The 24180-nt window shown below is 49.7% G+C and overlaps 1 protein-coding gene across 3 annotated transcripts in view; it reads right to left on the bottom strand.

Moving 5' to 3' along the window:
- Window positions 1-7933: 7933 nt before the first annotated feature.
- FUBP3 (far upstream element binding protein 3) overlaps window positions 7934-24180 on the bottom strand; it is a 39055-nt gene continuing 22808 nt past the window's right edge. For 2 of the 3 annotated variants that reach the window (XM_027739320.2, XM_039388119.1), the window contains 9 exons: window positions 23309-23413; window positions 22814-22916; window positions 22039-22139; window positions 20873-21014; window positions 16192-16352; window positions 15461-15534; window positions 14872-14948; window positions 10321-10448; window positions 7934-9335 (listed from right to left, as the gene is read on the bottom strand). In XM_027739320.2, coding sequence (XP_027595121.1) covers window positions 9327-9335; window positions 10321-10448; window positions 14872-14948; window positions 15461-15534; window positions 16192-16352; window positions 20873-21014; window positions 22039-22139; window positions 22814-22916; window positions 23309-23413 — 900 coding nt within the window. In that variant the 3' untranslated portion in view covers window positions 7934-9326. Of the gene's footprint in view, window positions 9336-10320; window positions 10449-11144; window positions 11217-14871; window positions 14949-15460; window positions 15535-16191; window positions 16353-20872; window positions 21015-22038; window positions 22140-22813; window positions 22917-23308; window positions 23414-24180 lie in introns of all 3 variants that reach the window. The other variant, XM_027739319.2, reaches the window with a different exon arrangement.

The raw sequence follows: 24180 nt of genomic DNA, 5'->3' as shown, positions 1-24180 counted from the left end.
GCCCTCTCCTTAGCCTTGTTCTTTTGATTTTCATGGGGACGAGGGGCTGTAAAGGGCTGGGGGAAGAAAGATAGGCCCCCAAATTCCTCAAGCGCTCAAAGGCCGGTTCCTGCGCCCGAGAAGCCCCGCCAGATCTCACCGTGCCCGGAGCAGGAACCAGGCACAACTCAAACCCCCATCCCATCCCCTGGGTGGGTGTTTTATAGGATGAAGCTGTGGAGTGGCTTCCGCCCTTGGCAAAATGATGCTGCTGCAACCCAGGTGCAATTATTTCTATTAAGCCGTTCAAGAAGCAACGCAAATGTCAGGAACCCACCCAAACTTGCTCCAGCTGAGGGTGTTTGCCCAGCGAGAGGCAGCGGTGCCCTGGAAATGGGAGGTTAACAACCTGCCAAGGGTTGGTTTGGGGTTTAATAAGCGTAAAAAATAAGTTTATTTGTTTTTTCTGGACTTTGGCTGGAGGAGCCGTCAGAATATTCCAGTTTTGCTAAATATAACGCATCAGGTGGAAAGGTTCCCAGCACCGGCTCCCTCTGGCCGCCGAGACAAGCGAGTCCTCGGATTGCTTTATTCCCCCCCCCCCCCCCCCCCAGGAAAACCCTTCAACCTTCAAGTTATCCCGGGACAAAAAATAATAGATGCTCTTAAACCCCCTGCGGCTCCGGTGCGGGCTGCGCTGAGCCCCGCTCCCGGCTGCGGGGGCTCGGCGGTGCGGGGGGGAGTGATGGAAAAAGGAAAAAAAAATTCTTCCATTTTCTGCGTGGTTTTAAATATCCCCAGCTGTTTCCCAAAGCTTCTTCCCAGTCCTAGGAAGGTGCTTTGCTGAGTGTCCGTGTGTCCCCCCCCCCCCATTTCTCTTTTTTAATATCGCAGCTATCCCTCCTTTTTAACATTTAAGAGGAAACAAGTTTAATATTCATGGCTGTTAATAGAGAAGGGCCATTATCGCCGCCCCATTGTTCTGAGCCCCGCACAATGCTGCTTGTATTTTCATGTGTATATTCCCAAAGTTCCTTCTGAGCGTTTAGTGAGCACTTTAATATTCATGGGTGTTAATAGAGAAGCCCTCAGTATATTGGCATATTGTTGGGAGGTGTACATATTGGTCTGACTCTGAATAGCCACAGTCCTCTTTTCTTTTGCTCTGTTTTGCAGGGTTGATGGGCCAGGAGTAAATGGGCATTTTTTCCCCCCCGTCTCCCCCTTACAGAGAGAACATCTTTATTCCAGTCCCAGACTTTCTGGTTTCCCATTCAGGACCCTCAGAAATAATGTCAGGCAGAAGAAAAGTGGAGCAAATCAATCTTTCATGGTCTTTTTGAGACCAATTTGACATCCATGGACTCTTCTTTTCTTTCACAGCCTACAAGGGGATGGTCAGGATCTGGACAAGGTTGGGGTCTGATGAGGGGAGACATGGGATCATAATGCAGCAAAGAGAGAAAAGAAAAGCAAAACAAGAAAAGATTGCAGGGATGGGGTGATGGAGGAAAAATGAGGGTGAATGACAGTGCAAGAAAGGAGATTAGAGCCCAGCAGCTGCTTTTTGGGGGGCGGGGGGGAGGGGGGAGCTCTCTCCCCTCTTCCAGCCCTTCGCATGAATAGGATTTGAACAGAGCGGAGATTGATTTATAGTTATTGCAGTTGAACATTTATTGCTCTTAAAGAGTGGCGGGGAGAAAAGAGAGAAAAGGGGTTTGAAAAGCTCCTTTCTGTATTAAAGAGGTATCAAATGAAGACTGCTGAGATAATATACAGTGGCCAATGGGAATTTGATTTGCTTTAAAATTTAACTCTTGTGGGGCCGCCGGGGATGGAGCCGGGATGCGGGGATGGAGCCGCCGCTGCCCCGGGCCGGTGCAGCCGCGATTCGATTCTCAAACCCCGCAAACAGCCCGGCTTCACCGCGAACATCTGCGGCGGCTCCTGCGCGGCGGGGAAGGGCTGCGGCGAGGGAGGAGGATTTAGTGCTTCGTTAGTATAGTTTTGTATTATTTTTTAAATATTTTTTTTTTTCTCTAGGGAGGTGAAAGCAGGAAAGATGCGGAGCTACGAAATAACCGGCGCAGGGAAGAGCCCTTTTCGGGGCTGAGTTTTCCTGCTCTAAAACCGGAGGTTTCTCCTCTCCGGCGGCAGAAACGCGATCGCAGCCGAGTCCCCCCGGGCGCAGAAAGGAGCCCATTGTTCGATGGGGAGAAATACATTTTTAGCGGTGATTGAAAGCTCCCCTCTCGTTTGAACTCTAGAAGAAAGTCCCTGGCAGGGAAGAGCATCCCCCTCCCTCTGCCCCAACATCTGTTTGGAGCAATCCAGGCTCTAGGGCAGAGCCGGGCTCTGCCCCCTCCCAAAGTCATTAAAAAGATATTAGTTGAGCTGAGAAAAGTCCAGCGCAGCCCCTCGATCCGAGGTGGAGTGTGTGGGGGGGGTGATGCGTGTCATTAAAAACGACTTTGGATTTACCAGTGCTAATACCAGGCAAAGGAGTCCGAGTTCAAAAGCCCCCCGGCCCCGGCCGCCCCGCCGCGCCCTGCCCGGAGCCCCTGAGCCCGGGGCCGGCTCGGGACAGGCCGGACAACCCCATCACCTGCTCCGAGCGCCCCCCGAGCGCCGGGAAAGGGGGACGGCAGAGAGCCGGGATGGGAGACGAGGCGGTCAGCTGCTCCAGCCGCATCCCCCGCGCCTCCACGGGCTGCAAAATGCCCCGGGAGCCGGAGGGAAGGGGGGGCAGGAGGGATCATCGCGCCCCTGCGGGAACCGGGGGAGCCGGGGCAGGAGGGATCATCACACCCCTGCGGCTGCCGCAGGAGCCAGGCGCCTCCGAAGTTGCTAAATGTGTCATTTATTAAAGCATTCAGGGGGCTTTTCTTTGGCGTTTGCTTGCAAACTCACAAAGGCCGAGCTGCTGTTTGGGGGTCTTTTCTGATGGAAAAAGGGCTCGGAGACCCCCGGCACAAAAGAAATCCTGGCAGTGCTTTCAATGGCCAGGACTCAATGAGGGGGACCCTGTGCGCAGCGGGCGGGGGCGAGGGGCCGCCCGGTGCTGCCTGAAAGGCAGGCCTGAATGTAATGGGGAGATCTGCGTTTATTTGTTGGGATCACATTTAATTAGCTTAGTACAACCCTTGAAAGACAAAGGGACCTCAATCTGGATCCAATCTGAAGCTCGTTTGGAGAGCGAGGGCTCCTGGAAAAGTCAAAAGAGAGAAAGGAGAAAGAAAGGGAAGGCTGGGAGAGAAAGGGGCTGGGGGCCCAGCCAGGTGACTGGCACGCGTGAAACAAGGGGGCCTTTTGGGCACAAGGCAGGGCTCAAAAGGGAGGGAGGAAAATAGCCTCTTCCTCAGGTTTTACCTACTTAAACCCCCTGAAGGGGCTGGAGCTGAAAAGCCTCAATGGGGGCTGAGGAGGCTGCAAAGCAAACAGCAGCACTGGAGAGGGGCTCCGGCCCTGCCGCCGCAGCAGTTGGCGGCACTCGGTTATGGGAATGTGCCCAAATGTTACCTGCGCCCGGGAACGCTCCCAGAAGGAGCTGTGGGGGGACAAGGAATGTCCAGGGTGAGCCTGGGCCGGGGGGTCTGGAAGGTCCCTCGCAGGCCCCCATGTTCCCCCCATAGGGTGAGACTTCCCCCCCCTGTGCCTTCACTCACCCCAAGCAGCACCTCTGCCCCATCACTTGTGGGGCTTCATCATGTGCCAGCGGGGCCACGGCCGGGATGGGGCACCGAGGAGTCCCCGTGGGTGCCCCCCTTGCTTCAGGGCAGCCCCCAGCATCCCTCATCCCAACACAGGGCACATGCAGGTGCGTGGTGGAAAGGATAGTGGCCCGTCCCCAAGGTGCCACATCCATGGATGGAGCTGATCGGATCCTTGTTCCCCTCCAAACTGCACCCTGCCTGTCTGTCCCTGCTGCCCTCCGAGGGGGCCTGGAACAACAGGGAGGGTTCAGGATGCCCCCGAGCAGTGCTCGGTGGGTGCCCAGAGGGTGCCCAGCAGCTCCGGGCAGGGAGGGGTTGGTGCGATGAAGCCGTGACTCTCCCGGCGAGCGCTCCGGCACCGGGCACTGCAGCCCCTCCGAGCCAGTCGGGCTGATTGCACTGCTCGGGAAAGGAGCTCCAGGGCATTATTTGCCTCCATTTCACTCTGCGGGAGGCCACGGAGCCGAGCAGAGATGCCGAGTGCGCTCCCCTCCGCTCTCGCTCGCTTTCTTGCCTTTCCCCCCCCGCCCCGTTCCTTTCCTTCAGGTATTATTCTCAGGGATGGGTGACAGGAGCGGGGCTGCCCGGCAGACAGGTGACCCCGGCCGCGGGGAGAGATGAGTCCTCCTGCGGCTCCTGCCGTTTCCCGACCCTATTCTCTCCAAAACAAACAGAGCAGCAGCTCCAGCCGCCCCGTGTAATGACTGCACGGCAGCGAAGTTTAATATTCCCTGGTGAATGGGCCAAACAAGGAGCCCCGCGGGCCCGTGCTGCTCACCGGGGCACGGCCGCGCTGAGTGACGGCTCGCACAAAGGGAAGGGACCGTCTAATCCCCCGGGACCGCGGCACCTGCACCCCAGCCCGGCCGGGATTAAAGGGGAGCGAGCCGGGCTCTGCAAAGATCAGAGGCTTCATTACAGCGGCCTTGAAATAGGATTTCCTCAAGTGATAAGGGGCAGGGTGGGAAGATAATTAAGGGGGGGCTGTTGGTACCTGCCCCCACATCAACCCTGGAGATGCTCTTTTGGGTCACCCGCCTTGAACGTGGTGCCCCAGACCTGGAGGGAGGTGGCAGGGCAGAGCTGGGCACCCACTGCTCAAACACCTTCAGGGTGGTTAGTCCCTCCCTGCCATCTCCCTCCATCCCCAGCTCCCACCGAGGTGCCACCCAGACAAGGATGGGGCTCGGTGCCCACTCGCCCTCTGCCCTCAGCCCTGGGGGCCACTGTCTCCTCTCACCAACAGACCATGGAGCTGTGGCTCTTTCAACTCATCTTCACATCACATAACTCCAGTTTCTGCTCATTCCCATCATTAAAAATTGTGGGAAATTCCTTTTGTGTCTCTCCCAGCCCTACGAGAGCAGAGAAACGCTGTGTCTGCAATGGTCACCCTGCACCAGTGCTACTCACAGGGAAAAAAATGTCCAAACCAGCCAAGGCTTAGCAGCTCCCTGCATGGAATAAACACCCATGTGCTGCTTGACAGGATACACTGACAAACATCACTGCAAGATCCCAATTCCTGCCCTGTGCCACAGCCCTACAAACACCAACAGCCCCCAAAATCCTCTTGAGAGTGGGATGAACCAGGCAGGTTTGGGGGAGAAGAAGAAGTGCAGAAGGGACCTCGTGAACATCAAAAAGCTCCACATTAAACACCACGAGCTCTTGCTCTGCCCCTGCTGCCCGTCATCAGTTACTGTAAATACACCGTTCCTCTAATGCAATTAAATATTTAATAATTGAAGATGGGGAAAAAAGAAAGTCCCACGTCTTCTTGTCTCTTTCAAGAGTCATTTCAGTTTAACTCACAATGGCCATAATGTAGTTTGTCCTCAAATCATGCAAAATTCAAGAAACTATTTTAGAGTAATCTGAAAGTCTCCCTTCCACTCCCAAAAGAGCCTTTCCTGTTCAGGCACACTGAATATGGAGCACAGGAGAGCATCAGGGTCATCACGGACTCAGTGAGATCCTTTAGTGACAGGGTTTTTCAGGTTGCTGCCCAGAAAGGGTTTGCAGAAGGACCACAATAAATGTCTGCTCAGGATTTGGCCTCTGCCTGCGGGTGCTGCCAGCCTGGGTGGTGCCATGGGACACTTGGGGCAGATCCCCTTGCCAGCCCACTGAAAATGTGCTGCTGGACAGACCCAAGAGGGATTCATTCTGAGGAGCCATCACATGCCTGAGCCAAGGCCTCCAGAAAGGGATCATCCCTGAGAGAAGGAGTGTTATTTGTCAAAGGCAGGGAAGAGCAGAAGCCAGTGAGCTGGGGCTGGGCACCTCCCGCCGGGGCACTCACCTGGGATGGCCTTTGGCTCCAGTTCCACTGTCCCCAAACTGAAGGTCTCCTCGTAGGATCTCCTCGCTGTCCCCCAGGATTAATGTCCTGCCATGGCCTCGTGCTGGGTGCTGGTCCCCTGTGAGGAGGAAGAGGCTGCACTGTCCCCATTGCCACTCACGGACCCCAAAATACCAGATGTGGCCCCTGTGCTGGCTTCTATGTGGCGCCTTGGGGACTGCTCCTGCTCCTTGCACCATCCAGTTTCTGCCAAAGGGACAGACAAGCCACCTCTGCCTCCAAACCCAGTGCAGTCAGGGCTTAATCTGCTTTACTGGGGGTTAAACTTGCCCAGAGCTGAACAGGAGACTCAGTTCCTCTCCTGGAGATCACAGACTTGGCTTGAAGGCAGCACAGCAGCCTCTGGGCTGCACCACACACCTGAGGCAGCCCACAGACCTCAGAGGGAAAGGTGAGGGGGCCTGTCCAGCCCTGGGGTGGGACTGACCATCACACCAGCCCCAGGACTCCCTGGATGGCCAGAGACCAGGATGGTAGCAGGGCTGGAGTTTGGGGGAACCCAGAGGCCACCAGCCCACCGTGAGGTGCCAAGGCCTCTCTTTGCCTCCCACCCTGCCCCTCTCCATCCCATAGTGGACTCACAACAGCTCCACAGCCGTGGCCTCCGCCCCGAGCAGGCAGCAATAATGGAAAACAAATTGGTGAACTTGGGAACATTTCAAGCACTTCAGGACACCAGACTGCTGATGAAAACCCAGCTTTGCAGGCACCATCTTAATGACAGGCCAAATTTCAAAGGCTTGCAAACTATTTCTTGTGCTGCCCCACCCCCTCAATAAAAGGCTGCATCAGAAAGAGATATTTCCATAATTTATAGTATGGACATTTCACTGGGGAGACTCACTCATCTGTACTTACAGATACATTTAAGAAAATGCATCCTCCCACAATCCTGCACCATTTACGACTATTGGCACAATCTGTAATCCTCAGTCTTCAATTAAGGGACACCTTAGGGTTCATTATCACACAATTGCTCCCTGTGAACCATGCCAAATGCTGTTTTGGCACAGAGCTTGGAAGATGAATTAGAAGGAAGTCTTCTCGGTAATGCCCGCTCCCAATTCCCATCAGCAGCCTTTATGCCCTCCTCTAGCCATTTTTTCCCCCCTCTCCCCTCTTTCCAAGTGGCTTTTACTATCCCATCTTTCAATGTCTCTCTTGATTCTCTGGAGGTATATTTAGAGATGCTACATCTCCTTTTCTTCCGGCTCTCAACATGCCTCCCGCTCCCGGCTTTGCAGATGGGATCTTCTTTCCTCCCTCCCTCCCTTCCCCCGTCCGTAAACCCCTGCAGCTGCCTGGGAACAGTGGAGGGAGTTGCTTTGGGTTGAAGGAGCTCAAAACTCACATTTTTACGAGAAAGGGATCCCCTGAAGGGGCTGCAGTTGTTGCCAAGCTTGGCCTCACAACTAAAAGTTAATGTGCAATAGGTGAGAATGGCCGGAGCCATATCCCTCCCCATCCCTCTCCCAGTCAGTGCTGCTCCAGCGACCCCACTTGCAGGGATGGCAAGTCCTGGATGGATTCAGCCACAAAGACAAAGCTGGAGAAGAGCAACAAGTTGAGAGTATTAAAACCAGGGGCTGCCACCTCCTCGACAAGCAGTAAAACCTTCACAGGGCTGTAGGAAACTTCCCGGTATTAAAACGGATCCTTCTGGCCCAGACAGCGACAATTACAGCAAATTCCATGGAAATCCTCGGTGTCACAGTGCCAAGAGAGACCTGAAGTGACATTAATAGAGTTTCACCAGAATTAAGGCCGGTGCTGACCTCACCGATCACCCCAAACTCCCCGGGATGCGGCGCAAGGAGCCGGAGCCTGCGGAGCGCCGGGACCGCGGAGAGGGAACAACGGAGTCCAACAGACGGGAAATACTTCACCCACAAGACACCTTGTGGAAATTTTATTATATAGTGTAAAATGCAACTGTCAGTCAAATAAAAAGAACACTTTTTTTTTTTTTTTAAACACCATGCTCAACATTATCCAATCGCGGTTCTTTATAGTTAGACATTTCAAGCATAAGGAAAAAAAATAAGGAAAGAACCCAAGAACAGTAAATTCAGTACATTTAAAAACGGAATGTCCCGCAGGGCAATTAAAAATGCAAGAAAAAATAGCTTCAATTCCGTTTTTCCTTTAAAAATACACTGTTATCTGTACAAGAAACACTACAGTAAACATCGGAAATCATATTATCCCTTTTATTAAATCAAAATTATTTAGCGCATACCGTGGTTAATACTAGATTCATTTATTTCTCTAGGTAATTTGACAAATATTAGATAAGAAAATATTTAAAAGAAATGAAAAAGCAAAAAACACCTTGGAATTAAAAAATAGTTACTACCTTTTATATGGTTTTATGTTCCACAGTGTTTGTTAAAGGTACTAATAGCAGATTCATTTTAATATTAAAAATAACAGTATTTATATTTCTGAGAGCATAGAGGAAAGTTTTTTTCTTTTTTTTTTTTGTTTTCTTTTTTTTTTTTAAACAAGCTTGGAGGTCTTAGATACATAAATGCAACTAGCAATGGAGACATGAAAAAATGTATTGCTAAAAAAATTAACACGTTTTTATATTACCCCTTTAGACTCTAGAAATTATACAAACCCTACAAAATGCCCCCCCGCCCAGAACTTGCAAACAGTAACTGTCTCAATACAGAATTCATATCATTAATTACAATACATATCATAGTTCAGTTTTTTAAAAATGCAATAAAATCAAAGACAGCCAAGATACAAGAAATTAGAAGTAAAACATTTAATGAATTTACATATTTAAGAATATTTAAATACTGTTTAAATTTTTTTTTTTCTTTTTAAGATTTGTTACATACCACACCTAAGACTTCCAAGCCACTCTTTCTGTGTCAACAGAAAAGATCGAAAATTAAAAGGAAAAAAAAAAAACAAAAACACACACAAAAACCCACATGTTGAAATGTCACAGCTCTGGGGTGCGTTTTGGTGCCTGCAAATTCTCTGGCTTCTCTCCAAAAAGAATCCCGGAGGTTTGTTTTTTTGTTTTTTTTTTAATATAAATTTGGAAACAAAATTACCAGCATGTCCATAAGTTTAGTACATTACTAATTGTTCCTGATTCTTAGAAAAGTTCAGTATAGATTATCCTACAGCTAGTGTTTCACAAACAGAAAAGTCTTCATCAAAATGTTGCAAATCTAGAAACCTCTGTTACAAAAAGGTTTTCTTCCACAATGATTCCAAGAGAAAAAAACTGCCACGAGGACCTTGTTCTACTGCTCCTGGAAAGAGAGAGGGGAGAAAAGGAAAAGTTACTCAGTGGCAGCAAATTCCCAAAGCTGCCGAGCCCTCCTCCCCCGACACAGGTCTGTCCCCGCTCCAGCCGAGCGGGACACAGACCTCAAAGGATGCTCTGAGCCCCTACCAAAGCCCTCCTTCTCAGCATTCCTCTTACCAAACAAGATCCCTCTTTCTAGTGGGCCAGACTTAAGAGGGGAATGAAGGGAACTCCCTTTTATCACCCACCGCTTCCAGGTCACACTTGCCCAGCGCCGGCGGCAACGCCGACAGCGGCACCGGCTCGCCCCGCTCGACCTCGGCAGTGCAGCTGCCTGGGGACGGGGCTGCCGCCGGCATCCACACCAACCCCTGCTCCCAGGAGCCACAGTTAAACGTGGATCAGTGGGGAGAAGGGTCTGATCACGCTAAGGTGCTTTGCACAGAGTTTTTGCTTTATTGTTTGCTCTGCGAGCCTGGTGCTCGGGAAAGGCCCGTGGGAGAAACCCCACGCAACCCTCCGGTGGGCTGAGTGACAGCTGAGGTGAGATTTTCCTTGAAAGCAGGTTAATTCAAATTATTTTTCAAGAGTTTTGGTCTCCCTTTCAGCACAGGGAGCTGGTGGGTGCACAGCTCTTGTCCCAGCACCACAAAAGGCAGAGCCTGCACACGCGGTCCCGGGATGTGCCAGTGCTGTGCTACTCACCAGCCTGGCTCAGTCATTCCTTTAATTCCCCGAAGTCACACAACAGCCTGGGGGTCTCCCAGGAGAAAAAAATAACCTCTAAGTCCTCTCCCAAAAAAATCCTCACCCCGTACAGGGAAATAAGACTGCCGTTGAGACAACACTTCCGGGATCACTTCCTCAGCCACAAAATACCTCTGCTTCACCATGTGAACCCAAAGGAGAGTCCCCACACCAGGCCAAGGCCAACACACCCAATCCCCCAAGGGAAAGAGCAGTGGGGTTGAGGGAGGGTGAATACAGACCTGGCTGTGTGCCTGAGCCTGCCCTAGTGTCTGCCCGTAGTAGGCAGCCTGCTGTCGGTAATACTCTGCCCAAGCCATCGTGTAGTCCTGCTGGGAACTTGCCTGAGGAGCAGCACTGGCAGCGTGACCTGGAGAGAAAGATAGGAAAAGGGAGAGATGAGCAATTCTGTAAGTCCAAGCCCAGGGTTAGGATCTCCTTTTGTCAAGCTTAAAGAAGAGCCAGCCCCTTCCAACTGCTGCAGACACCTGAGAGAGAGACACCGGCTCCGCTGCGTGGGACGGCGGGACGGGCTCCGAGCTGGATCGGGAGGGACAAGCCAAGAGCAAGGCACAAAGCACCGAGAGCGCTCCTGCAGCTGCAGGGACAGGCTGACAGCCTGCACCCGTCACCCTGGCCCAAAGCCTCCAGCAGCACAGTGTCCAAAGCAAGTCCAGAAGTCGGGATCATGCGCTCCGTGACGCAGTGGAACAAGCCAGGCCCATGTTTTTCCACGAGCTCTCCTACCCTCTCACAACCCAGCTCCAGCTCCCTGGATTTTGCCAGCATCAGCTTCCTGTGTGCTCTATGCTTCCCCCAGGCAGGCTGGCTGCAAGCAGGGCAGGAGGTCTGCTGGGGACCGTGGATCAGTGGGAACAGTTCTCCCGAGGCACCACAGCGCGACCGAGAGCTTTCCGTGGGAGAACTACATGCACCATCACCAACAGGACAGGACCAAAGGGGGTCTGGAAGCCAAAAATGGCAGGGATGGAGACGCAAGTCATCGGATTAAGAGTCCTCTTTGTAACAAGAGCTGATTCATCTCCAATAAGCCTGTTTCACTCACTCTGTTTTTTGAAATACTCCTCCCATGCTTTGCTGTAATCGGGATGGCTGTTCTGCTGCTGGCTCTGTTGGCCTGTGCAAAGATGACAACAAGGGGCACATCAGTATGGAAGAGGTGACAGTTTCCAGCCAGTGACATCTACCTTTCCACTAGACAGGTCCTGGATCTATCACAGTTGCCCAGACTTGACACTTCAGCTTCCATTTTCCTATACTGTTGGGCACCTTCAGTTCGGGAAAGCCGAGGAAAAGCTCAAGTTCCTGGTTTCACCTCACCTGTGCCCTGCTAAAGGGCACGAAGCCAAGTCTCACCCTGCTGGGACCTGCTCAAGCCAAAGCACGTGGCTGGGAGCTGCTCAGCTGCACACCAGCCACCCTGGGCTGTCAGTCCACTTGAAAAGAGGACAGGGATGGAGGGGGGACCCCTGACAGAGCTGAAACCTGTCACCTCCATGGAGCTGCCAAGGAAATGGCTGTGTTTTGAGTCACCTCACTTGTTTTTCAGGGGCTGCATCCTTCACCCCTCAGTGAAGCACAGCTGAAGGAGCCCCAGTGTGCCCACACGAGAGCCTTCAGCACACAGCCTGCCCCAGCACACAGCTCCAGGGCAGCCACACCACTCCTGCCTCCTCAGAGAGCCAAGAGCCCGGCACAAGGCACAGCCAGCACCACCTGCCCTCAGCACACACCCCACACCCCACCCGGAGAGGGAGCCACAACAGCCCCAGCTGGCTCACAGCACTGTCTCCAGACTCCCACGCTGCTCCAAGGGAAGCAGTGCCACTGCCTGCTCACAGACTCCAAACCCTGGGCTCCACCTAGCACAGACTCCTCGCCTTTGAAGCACCAAGACACCTTCAATCCAGCACATCTGAGAGCAGGGGAGAGCCCAGCCCTGCGAGGCAGAGGCGGGACACCCACACTGCCCTCGGTCCCATTGTGAGCACAGAGCCCTCGGTGAGACACACGGCGAACAAACAGCCCTGAACAGCAAACACAGCATTTGGGAACTGCAGGGAGGCACAGGGAGAGCCAGTACGGACCCAGACAGCAGGCAGGGACAGAGGACACGCGTGGAGCAGAGCTCTTCCCAGCCCATCCCACTGCAGGCTGGCCCCGGCCAGAGGGGGGGCTTTGAAGTGGGGGGAAGGGGGGAAATAATACACTGCAAGTGTGAAGTGGGTGGAGGGAACAGGGCAGCAGAGTCCTGTCCAGGGGCATAAAAGCGGGTTAAAAGACTTGACCAACGCTACAAGTCAGGACCTTTTCTGGCAGAGGTCAAGGCTGCCTCAACTGTCCACCTGCTAATGCCAACAAAGGACCTCCTTCAATGCCTTTTCTTCTTGGAGAATTACAGTCCGCAGCAGGCTGAAAGGACACGCAGCTAAATGCATTTCACAGCAAAATGTTTCCCCAGCCAGTTAATTTATTTAAGATGGGGGAAGTAATTAAAATCTAAATACATGTGTAGGGGGTGGGGGTCTGCCCCTCCTCCCACAAGGAGGGCACTCAAGGCTGTCCCCAGGACGCCGGCGCGGTGACAGGGCTAACAGAGCTGTGACACACAGGCTGCAGCACTCGGGGAAGGGACCCTTCACAGGACTGGCTTCAAATTAAAAAGTGCAAAAGCAGGTATTTACATAGTTTCTATTTAAAAGTTTCTATTATTTCTATAAGAATCCTCCCACGCCTTGGTGAGCTCCACCTTGCCTGCCTGGGCACCACTGTGATCTGCAGCAGAGGAAAGTGGTGAAGGCTGCTTAAAGCATTACTGTGTGTGCCCTCTTCTCCTTACTCAGGCTGCCTTCAGTGTGCCTGGCTACAAACAGGAACAGGGAGCATCCTAAGCAGACATGGAACTCGAGAGCCATCATCATCCATCAGGTGCAATAGCAGAAAAAAAATATCTGCCCCCAAAAGATGACATTGTGGGGCTAAACTCACCCAGGGAAGGACAGTGGCAAGGCAGGATGCTCCACGGGTCTTGGGAGCCACCAGAAACCTGACAGTGCAAAGCTGCCATCGCTGGGCTATGAGCTGCACTATGGGTCATCAGGGGGCTCGAGGGGGCTGTGCTTCCTATACCAGGCTCCAAAGCCAGGAGGGGTGAGCTTGAGACATGATTGTAGCAGGAAGGGAGGTTTCTCTTTCCCCAGTGGCAGGTGGGCAGGATGAGGGGATGTTTCAGGGAGAGGAGAAAGGAGTTAAGTGACTAAGGTGAGTTTCTAAGAGGCATCCTGCAAAGCAAAGAGCAATGCACATTCTGTAAGCATTTATTCAAAGGCTTTATGGGAAGATAAAAATTAAGACTTTTTTGTAGAGCTTTCCCTGCTGCACTGACTGCTCTGCTTCCCAAAGCTCAGGGGAGTCCAGAGCTTTTGGGGGTGCAAAGGAAACGAGTGGAATAACATTTTTTTCCTGTAAAACAAGCTAAGGAGAAAATACTCTTCTTCAGTACCATACTATTCCATTCCTGTACAGCAGAAAAGTCCATAGAAGCCCACCATTGCATTTTACTGTCAGAAAGGAGAACAACTACTGACCTCCAAGTCCCTGGAGCTCAAAGGAAAAGTCATGATTTTTTAGACTGTAATTGCTGAGGAGCAATTACTCATCCAGAGTTTAAGACACTTCCCGTGTCCCGTGTTTCAGAAGTGCACCAAGTTAACAATGCAGCACTGAGATTTCAAAATTCATACATTAACGATTTCATAAACATTCAAAGGTGGTTGGTGCCACAGGGAATCACAAGTGCAACTGCAGGCATTGCCCCTCCAACGATTCCTCTACCTCAGGCACCTCAAAGAGCAGGAATTTACACTGAAGTCGATAATCTACTTAACTGCTAAATCAGCCTTAAGACAGTGAAAAACATCTGTCATCAAACCCCTTTAAAATTACCCCCCCCACACACACTGTTTGGTGCTTAGCTTTAGTTTCATGAGACCAGGCCAGTAAAAAACCCTATATTTCTTGAAAAATTATGATTGTGTCTGTTGGACATTTCCACCACCGCATGAGTTTTGAGATTAGCCAGCAGACATAAATCTGCTCTGTTTAGAACAATACATTCCTCTGGCAGTAGAGGACACAGGATGGTGCAGTTACAACATCACCACTAGCATTTACTGAATTATTATGAAAAGGGATACTTCCCTTCCAAACTGCTTAATTTTGACTAAGCAGGTTTTTAGGAAAAAATGACCAGTACAGGAGCCCTGCCTAACCTTTCTTCCACTTTCCCCATCTCCTTTCCATCAGTCTGGGAGTTGAACAGTGAGAAGAGCTCATAAGGAGTAATTAAGAGAGAAAATAAGCAACAAATGATAAGCTCAAAAACAAAGAGATGGGAGGGCTCAGCAGCAACACTGGGTGCCTGTCAGGGGGAAGTGGGGTTGGTAAGTGTTTGCCTGGAGAATCCTGGGAGAACAGAGCCTGAGGCAGGAATGTTTTTGTTAGGAACAGACAGCAAGGACCAAGTTTCTACCCAAAGAGCAGAGAGAGGCAGTAAGCAGTTTAGCACACAAAAAGCACTGCAGTTTTCCACAGCCTTCAGCTCATCCTGAGCTCAAACACCACCACGTTTCTCCACACAACTCTTCTGCTCAGGAAATCATTTTGCTGCTTTCACACACGTGGTCTCATGGGTGGACCTGCCTTTCACAGGCACGAAGCAGCAACTGCAAAGGAAACACCAACCCTTCTCCAGCCCAGGTCCTGGCACTTACTTGGGACTTGCTGTCCAGGCTGCTGCCACGTCTGGTAGGTACTGCCCCAGCCCTGCGTCATGAACGCCTGAGGACCACTGCAGAGGACAAAAAGCCATGCTCAAGTAGACAGTAAAATACTTACCAGGCCACAGACATGAAGCTGCCCACAGGAGAGAAGTTGTAACTCATAGTCAGCAGCTGCTGAGCAAACAGGTGAACATGGGAACAGAAGGAAAGGCTGTGCAGGTGTGAACTGCTATGTACTGCCTTGGTGTCAGTCTGTTCATGAAGCCAAGATGAAGATACATCACACTTGAACAGCATTCCTTGTGTTCCATGCAGTTCAGGCTTCTTCCCATGCTCTCACTGCACTAGAGACAGGAATTTTGGAGATGCCAATACCTACCTGGTTTATCATTTAATAGATGAAATTTTTCCCGTGGTCAGGCTTAAAGGATTGAGCTTGCTTGCTTATGCTTCTGAACGCTCAATCTATAGAAGGCTCTGCTATATCCCACCCCTTCAGGGTCCTCCAACCTTCTCCCAACACTTCCTGGCTCCCAGCCATCCCCTCCCAGCCCGATGGTGATGAGATGGAGCAGCTTACTTTTGATGAGGTGTAGCGGGTGCTTGGCTGAACGGACTTTGACCAAATCCTCCAGGTCCACCCATGCTGGTACCCTGTCATGGAATCCACAAATATTTAATGCCAGCTCCAAGTACAGGGTGGAGGCAGCTATTATGAGTAGTAAGAAAAGAGAGAAGACAGCCTGGGACACGTGGATCCTGAGGCTGGTGTCAAGCCTTCTCCTCTCAAGCAATTCAGCATGAAGGCTGCTTTTCAGCTTTCCTATGCCCCAGTTCAGTATTTTCCATACTTTTTTACCAAAGTAGTACTGCAGCCTGACATTATTAAGCTTCAATACCACAGCACTGCATTAAGTGTAAGATAAATCATCCTGGATTTACTGGAGCAAGGAGTTGAATGTTTTGCTTTCAGGATGATGCTGCCAGGATTACGTCATTTTAACATAGCAACACTGTTGTCTTCCCTTCAAAAACATCCTTTGGCAGCCTTCTCATACCTTATTATTGCTGTTCTTCCCTCTCATATAACTGTATACACTACCCATGATTATATCAACAGTCAGATCCTTCTGGGACCACAGCAAAACTCAGCCCAGTGGATGCTGGAGGGCCATCGAGTTCAAGACAGCTGCTAACAGGCAAATGGTTTTGAAGCTGAATAATGTAAGCATGTATATTCAAGTCCAGGCCTACAGGTACCTAAACCACGTCTGGAAGAGACAGATGAAGACCAACAGAGATGGAACTTACACCAACTTTCTCATCTATGAGATGTCTAGCGAGCTCGATTTGCTGGGGAACCCCTCTGATTGTGAATATTCGTACGCCGGGGTCTGTGTTGGGAGGTGGGTTTCTCTGGAGCTCCACGTGGGCTCCCGACTGCTGATTTATGCTCTTGATGTTCTCACCACCTGAAGAAAAGAAAACCAAGACATAAGGAGGGATATCCTGCATCTCTTTCCACAAAACCATATAGAAGTCAGGTTCTGGTGGCAAATTATGGTTTCAGCTGCCTTCTGTGTGCCTCAGGAGGTGGGCTGAGGATGGCAACAGCAAAAGAAACCACAGTACCTGGGCTCATGTTGCTCCTTTAACGTGCCACAAACATGACCTGCAGCCATGAGCTACTGCAAGTTTGGGTCATGGCATCATGGACGGTGCTGCTTTAACAGACAGCCCCCCTGTGTGCACACATCCCAACAAGATGCAGCATGGCTGGGATTCACTCTGACAAAACAGATGCAAAAACTGCACTGACTGAATTCTGGTGGTTTTGCACAGCTGTTGAAATCCTCCGTAAAAGAAGGTAACCTGCAACCAAAATATGCTGCTTCTTTCTTTTTTTATCATCACTAAGGCAAAAAGCCACCAGCCACATACCTTGTAGCTGAACAAAGCTTAAGCTTTCTCCCAAACATGTGCTGTTTGATAGGTTATTGCCCTAAAGCAGCCTCTGCTTTCACCCCGCAGCTACACATCCCTCCACAACCACAGCAGCACAGGATTCCAGGCTGTCTCCTGCTATTTCAGAGTTAGCTGTGCATGCAGTGAACATGTCTGGCTCGTTTGCCATCTGGATACACAAGAGCACAGGAGTGCTTCCAGCAGGATGCAGCAGGGCCAGTCACAGTGGATCTGATTTCCTCAAGACCTGCTAGGTCCCGGTCTCTTCATGAAATTTGCTTAACAAAAGCTTCAGCCAATGTTACAATGGTTCAATTCTTCTTTTGGAAGCTCACACAACTTACAGAGCAGCTCCACTCAACTGAAGAAATTAAAGGGTGCAGGGAAGGAAGAGGTTTTAAAATTTTTAAAATCACAAACCAAAAAGTCATCAGCCCAAAGGACAAACAGCAAGCAGAATAGAGAGCAAAGGAAACTCACCAGAGATTTGTGTCTGGTTTTAATTAAAAAGAGTCTCCAAAAACAATCTCCTCAATTTTGCTCACATTTCCATCTCTATACATCCAGCACAACTTCAAAACAAACTGTGGATGTTGCAGACACTTGTTCATTTCATTGTAATGGACTCGTGACCTTTTTAACATTTTAAAGCCTTCTCGGGGAAGGGAGGAGGAAAAGTTGCCAAAGGGCAATTAACTCTTTCTAAATGAATTTTTGAAGATGCATTTAACAAAAGATAGTCGTGTCACATCCCTGGGCAGACAACAGGGATTGTACTGTGCAGCCAAAAGCCAACCCACTTACTTTCAGTCAAGCATGGGAAAGGGGGAAGATGAAGTTTCAAAACCAAGAAGGTTTTTTTTTTCATGTAATGCTTTTGTCTGATGCAGACTTGTTTGAAGCTCTGTTTTTTACATATTGAGGTGAGATCTGAACCAACAGCCATTTCATCTGCTTAATGAAAACAGAGGACCCTTTCAGGCAACACAGTTTGAAGGAGTGGCAGAACTTCTTTACTGGGCGACCGAGGGACAACCAGGGCTTGCTGACCACTTTCTCCTTCCAAAAGGGGATTAGAAACTGAAGCACTCTCAAGCTGGAAGCAAGGGGTAATACAGATTTTAAATCACTGCTCCATTCAGCACCAAGTCCGTGGTTGTTGGGACTGTTTCCACAGCAGGTCTCTCCTAGACCATAACACAGGATCAAGTTTGCTGCCGCTCCACGAGGGAGGCTGCAAGTTCCTATTCTCATAGCAGGACCTGGTGCCCTTGTCCTCCTTACCCTCCTACAATGCCAAAGCGCTCCCTCCCATCCAAGCCATCCCAACCCAGCCTCCAGAGCATGCAAATGAAGTGACGCAGCCCCCGTGATGCTGCCGGGTGCCGGAAGGAGCTGATCCTCCCCACAGCGAGGTGACCCGCTCGGCACATGGTGGCTGTCTATAGGGCATTCATCCCGCTCCATTCTTCCACCTGATGGGGGGCAGGAGGGATCCAGGAGCGGCCTCCCGGCTGGACGTGAAATCGTAAAGCAATTAATCAAACCTGCTCAAAGCCGGGCTGACAAGCGCCGGGCCGGCCGCGGTATCTGTCAGGATCGCAGTATTTATCATGGAAATCCAGGGGGGCCCAGGGAGGGCTGCTTCCAAGCACCACCAAAACACAGACGGCGCTTGACATGTGTATGACGCTTGCTTCCACCCTTCCTCGGGGCCTTTGGAAGGGAAAAGCTGCACCTACCCACCCTCTAGAGGAAAAAGCCAGGCACAGGATCCATGGGGAGCCCTGTCGGCTCCTAAAGGCTCACGCTCCCAAGCTGAGAAGTGATGTCCATAGGAAAAGGGCCCTAGACCTTCTACCACATGTGCTGCAGAAACTGAGATGAGAAACTTCCCTATCTCCCTCTTTTCCCTGTCCCAAGTGGTCACAGGGAGCTGGAAGCACAGCAGCAGTTACGTGGCCACATCACATACACCACGCTGGGGGCCCGGGGCACCCATGGCTTAGGTGCTGATCTGGAGATCAAGCTGATGGTCCAGAGGCCTCAGCCAGATTTTACAGAGAAGCTCAACAGTCCTGTCCTGTATCCTAGTGGGAAAAAACCCCCAAAAGCTGGAAACTGCTCAGAAACTATAAAGGGGAGCAAATGTTTTATAATTGGTCACTATTAAAAAAAAGACCCACTAAGATCCCCTCTGCCCTGCACAGGAAGCAACAAGAACTGGCTGTCTTGCATCAATGTAGGGAGAGTGTAGCACATCCATGCCGATCCAGGCCCCAAAAGGCAACACTACAGCCATCACTCACTTGACAAAAGTGAAGGCTGCAGCAGCCTAAGAGCATAGGCACTGTGAGAACACCGATTACAAGGTGGTATTACAATGCTACAAGCACTCAAATCACCATACAACTAGTAATTAGTCACTCCAGAAAGCTTCTGATCTGGCCGGGTAAGAATCCCTATTTTGCTGTTGTGGAAACAAAGGTAAAAAGCCACCCTTCACCCCCCAGTGAGGCTGTGCCAGGCCCTGCACTTGAATGGTAGGACGTTCTCTCCACTACCTGCATTTATCTTTTCAGCACGCAGTGCTCTCTGTAGTCACAAATGCTCCACTTCAGTGCACTGCAGAACAACAAGTGACCTTTTCTGATCCTTTATTAAGGATGACTAATGGATACAGCAATAAAGTTTCATTATAATTTGCTTTTTCCGTACATATAAGTCTCACTCATGGGCTTAAAATTTGCTTTGCTTGATCTTTCGCCCAACTGGCCTGTTCAGTGAGGACAAGCACAATCACCCTGCAATTTCTGCATAATGGGGAAAGCAGGTGGGTTTTCATATTGAAAAAAGTGTTCAGGTTTGTGGCACAGAACAACATCTGAAAACAATTACAGGTACGTGGCTGACCTGCCCGTGTCCCTCGTCATCCAACAAGGCAGGAGCTCAGGGTGCTGTGGGGCCAGACACATGGCAGGGAACAGCAGTGATGTGCAGCAGGGGAAAGAGGCCACACCACATCTCATCACAAGCTCAGTCCTGCCCAGAAAACTCCAAGCCACTGAAACATGTCACGATGCCCTCAGATCTCTGCCTCCTTTCCCGGTGTAGCTTGTCTATTCCTATTCTATTTGCTGAGGCTAAAAGCCAACTGTGATTACCTAAATACCAGTTAAGGCACATATCACTCTTTCTGAAATAAGCAGATAGAACAATTAAATACACCTCCTTTGATAAGTCAGTGCATTAGCTCAGACACTTCACAACAGCTCAGAGCAACAGAGTTCTTCTACTGGCTCTACCCTAAGTACTGCTCCATGTGTAGCTCCTGCTCTGTGACAAACTGAGACTGCTGCTGATGCTCAGTATCATAACCATCGTGGGGTTGTCCTGGTCCTTGAGAGGAAGGTCTGATGACTCCTCCTCCATCTCCTCAGCATGGAAAGATCCAATGGCTAAGGCAGCCAAGGGGCCTCCATGGCAGTGAACATGCTCCCAAGGTGCACCAGGTCAGGTGCCAGCCCAGATGCAGACAAGACAAATCCTGCTACTTCACTTTATTCATCACACACTTCAGGTATGTGGCTGGAAGCAGCAACTGTTATTACCACACTCAGAGACCTTCCATTTCATCACACAGCACTCAGAAATCCAGCATGATGAAATGACTGCTCTGCTTGTCCCTGATAAACTGTCCTTTAAACGAATTCTATATAAAAAGAATCCACAAATGAACCTGCCTTTTCTCAGCCAGCTGCTTGTTATAACAAGCTTATTTGACAGCTCTGCATGAAGAGCCTCTCTTACAGCTTGTGAACAAGGGCCTGGAGAGTACAATTATGAGTGAGAGCACCACAAAGAAAACAACCACAAGCGGTTATAGCTTATTCCTATGCTGCATTCACCGGCCACTAAATACCTACAATTACAGAAAACTCCAAAGCTTCACTGTCAGACAGCAAGAACGTGACCATCCTGAGAGGGAACGATTGCAAGCTCTGGTATTTGGAGTCACCAAACCCACCTTTGCCTATAACAAGCCCACACTTGTCAGCTGGCACCGTGTAGGTTATTTCCTGCATGCCCCCGGGTGTTCCGACGCTCCAGTCCCCACGGCCACGGCCTCTTCCTCGGGCGACAGCCAAGCTTCCAAAGCCATCTCGTTCCTTCCAAGGCAAAACATGTGTTATCAGTGTTTTTTTTTTGCTGGCCCCAGTGCACATCAGAAAACAAAATAAAGCAAGGTAAGTTAAACTGGCTGATAATCAGTGGTGCTGGATTAAGATATTCTTGGACAGCAGTTTCACACTGAAGGTTTTGAAGCACTTTAAAGAAATGCCAAGTAATGTAGGTTACAGTTGCCTTCCTGACTCAGGAAGATATTTATATTTTTAAATGCATGCCTATATATCTTCTGAAATAATCCTATAAATAAGCATCAACTACTAAAGGTCTTTTAGTCTGTGATGGGGGCTCTCTTTAAAGCAAACAATAGATCTTGGCACAGACACACGCAGGAGTTGCTTCTAAACCCTTTCAAGTGTCATCCTTTAAAGAACTGCTGGAATTAGTCAGCTGAAACTCACATTTTCCACAACTTCCAGAGGAGGCTTTTAAGTTCAAAGACATGTAAAGGACGTACCTATTTTGGGTAACTGATTTCTCCAAAATCAAAAAGCCATGGGCAGTCAGAGGCTATCATAATAGACCTCAAAACTTAAGTGGATTATTAAAAAAATTAATAAAATCAAGCATTCAAACCAGATCCTGGGCAAGAAGAGTTATCAAGATGGACAAATTATGGACCTTGATGGACAAATTATGTTCAGGTACTTGATATGGCCTAAAGTCTTAGTTTCTTACAATGTAAAAGGGAATATACAACCTCCTTCATGAGTCTGCCCCTACTACTTCACCCACCATTGTACTTCTTGCTCTTGGGCGATGCAATATGTTGCTGTGTCTTAGAGCACAGTGTCTCAATACCTGAACATTTATCACCCTCCTGTGCCCTCCCACCAGACCAGAGGGCTGGAGTCTGAAGAGGAGGCACCACTGAGCGCTGGCAATGCTCTGCTGTCTGAGCAGAGCCTCCAGTCAGTGCCTGATGTGACTCCACTCCACCGGCTCATCATTTCCAAACAACTTAAGTTCCCAGATGTTCCCACAGAAGCTCTTTCCCGAACTCACCTGTGCTGTGAGGATGAGCTCATTGATGATGTGGGCTGCGTGTTGACACCTGTCAGGAAGCCCCATGACCTGTGCAACTCTTTCAGAGCTAATCCCATCATCTGTGAAGAGAGGTGGCAAAGACCAAATTAAAAGGAGAAAACATCTACTCGCCAACACAAGCTTCCTTCCAGCACCACCACTGCTGGCAGCATTTTCACACAACAGAACTATCCCAGGAGCTACTGCTTCCCTCCACCTTCAGCCCCTCTTCCCTGGACTGAAAGAAGACAAAACCCAGCCCACACTGCAGAGGGAACAACACTCAAAAGAAAACACACTTTCAAATGTCAAAAAGCCATGAAAGAGATTGATATAATTTTAAGAGGACAAAAGGCAGCTTTGATAGGTGATCAGACAGCCAAGGACCCAGAGAAAGTTACTCAGAATTAATCAACTCCTGATCCCCAAAGGCTTTCATGTCCTGAAGGAGAATTCTTTAACAGGAAATAAAAGATTTTTGTTATTGTTATTTTGTTTATCCATACAGTTACCACTCAAGACATGACTGTTGTGACAGCTAATGTTTGCAAATGAGCTGTATATAATCTTACTCTCTGAAAACCAGAAGTGCATGAGGAGGCAGCACATCATATTTAAATGGGTTTCAGAAAGAGAACAATGCACCTGTAAATGAGGAAAGCCTAAGCTGCTGGAACCTCAGCTCAGATTCACTTTAGCAATCCCAAAGTGGAACACTGGTCAGAAAGTAACGGCTCTCCATCCTCACACAAACCTGGTTTAAATTGAATCCTAACTCCAGCATCATTCTGAATCTTTTTGATCATTTCTCCATTTCTTCCTATCACAATTCCAACAGCAAACCTGGGCACAGAGACCTGATGGGAAAGGCAAAGGAGTATGAAAGCTCAGAGAACTAGACTGAATGACTCTGATTTTACAAGGAGATGCTCTTTAACTTTGAGGACGGGCCATGTTAGGCAGCTCCAGGCTACAGAACTGCATTGCTAGAGAAAAACAAACAGGTGGCCACAAATTCCTTCCCCACTAAACCAACTCTGCACTACAAGAATGCAGCTTAAAAAAAGAGACAATTAGAAAGGTGCCATCTGGGAGTCCACGAGAACTCCTCCTCTTCGCGGCCAGACTCAATTCTTCCGGCAAAAGAACACAACGCATTTCAAAACAATGTTACATGTGCAGTTTGATGACTTCCACCCACTGCCCATCCCACAGGGAGGTTAGCAGAGTACTCGTGACGGAAACGTACCTCTATGCTGCCTCCTCCCATCCTAGCACTGAAATCATTGCGCACGCCTCGGAAGTCTGCCTGATCTTTCTCTCGGATGATCTCCAGTACCATTTCCCTCGCTTGCTACATGGGGAAAGAAGTTACAGTTAGCTTAAAATTGTTCTGCTTGCCCTCCTGGTGTTAGGGCCTCGACAGTGGCTCCAGGCACGGGGATCTCCACCTCCTTAACGGGAACAGCATTTTGATTTAGGGTTTCTTTTTACCACAGTCAGTGGAGATCTGTTCTTGATGGCATCTTCCATGTCTGACAAAACCTGTTGAGTGCATAAGGTGGCAGCTTGTTGTGTGCAATTGCTTCCTCCAGTCTTTCAAAAAGGCCCTTTACCTTTTAAAGTATCTTTGATTTTTTGTTCTATTTTTAGATTACAGGAAGTGAAGGTCCTTTCCTACTGGGTAGCAATACAGTAAGGCAGAAGCTGAAGTAGCACAGCAGAGATCACGTCCACCAAGAGCCAGAGAGCACGTACCAAGGAGGCAGGTGGGCAGCAGTGAGCTTACTGTCTCAGTGAAAAGTTAAGCCCAAGTCTGCAGCAATCCAGCAAGATGTTTTCTGAGACAAGTCAATATTCTTCCTACCTACTGGGAGCCCTCAAGGCCATTCACAAGCCTGCATGTAGCCCAGCTAGTAAAAGGGTACCTTGGAAATAAGCCAAGAGTAGTCACCATTAAAAAAAAAGGAAAAAAAAAGCCTACATGTCAAACCCAAGCCTTTGTTTCTCTTTATTATCAGTCAAGCTTTGACACCTGGGTTCTATTTCCTAGCTTGAAGGAGAGTGATGAATCTAACTCCTTAAATTTTTACATATTTTCCATGTTTCCAGGGTATCTTT

The sequence above is a fragment of the Pipra filicauda genome, unplaced genomic scaffold (genome assembly GCF_003945595.2).
Source record: "Pipra filicauda isolate LSUMZ 115617 unplaced genomic scaffold, ASM394559v2 scaffold121_size3267253_pilon, whole genome shotgun sequence".
NCBI lineage: Eukaryota > Metazoa > Chordata > Aves > Passeriformes > Pipridae > Pipra > Pipra filicauda.
This window is presented reverse-complemented; position numbering and strand designations above follow the sequence as displayed.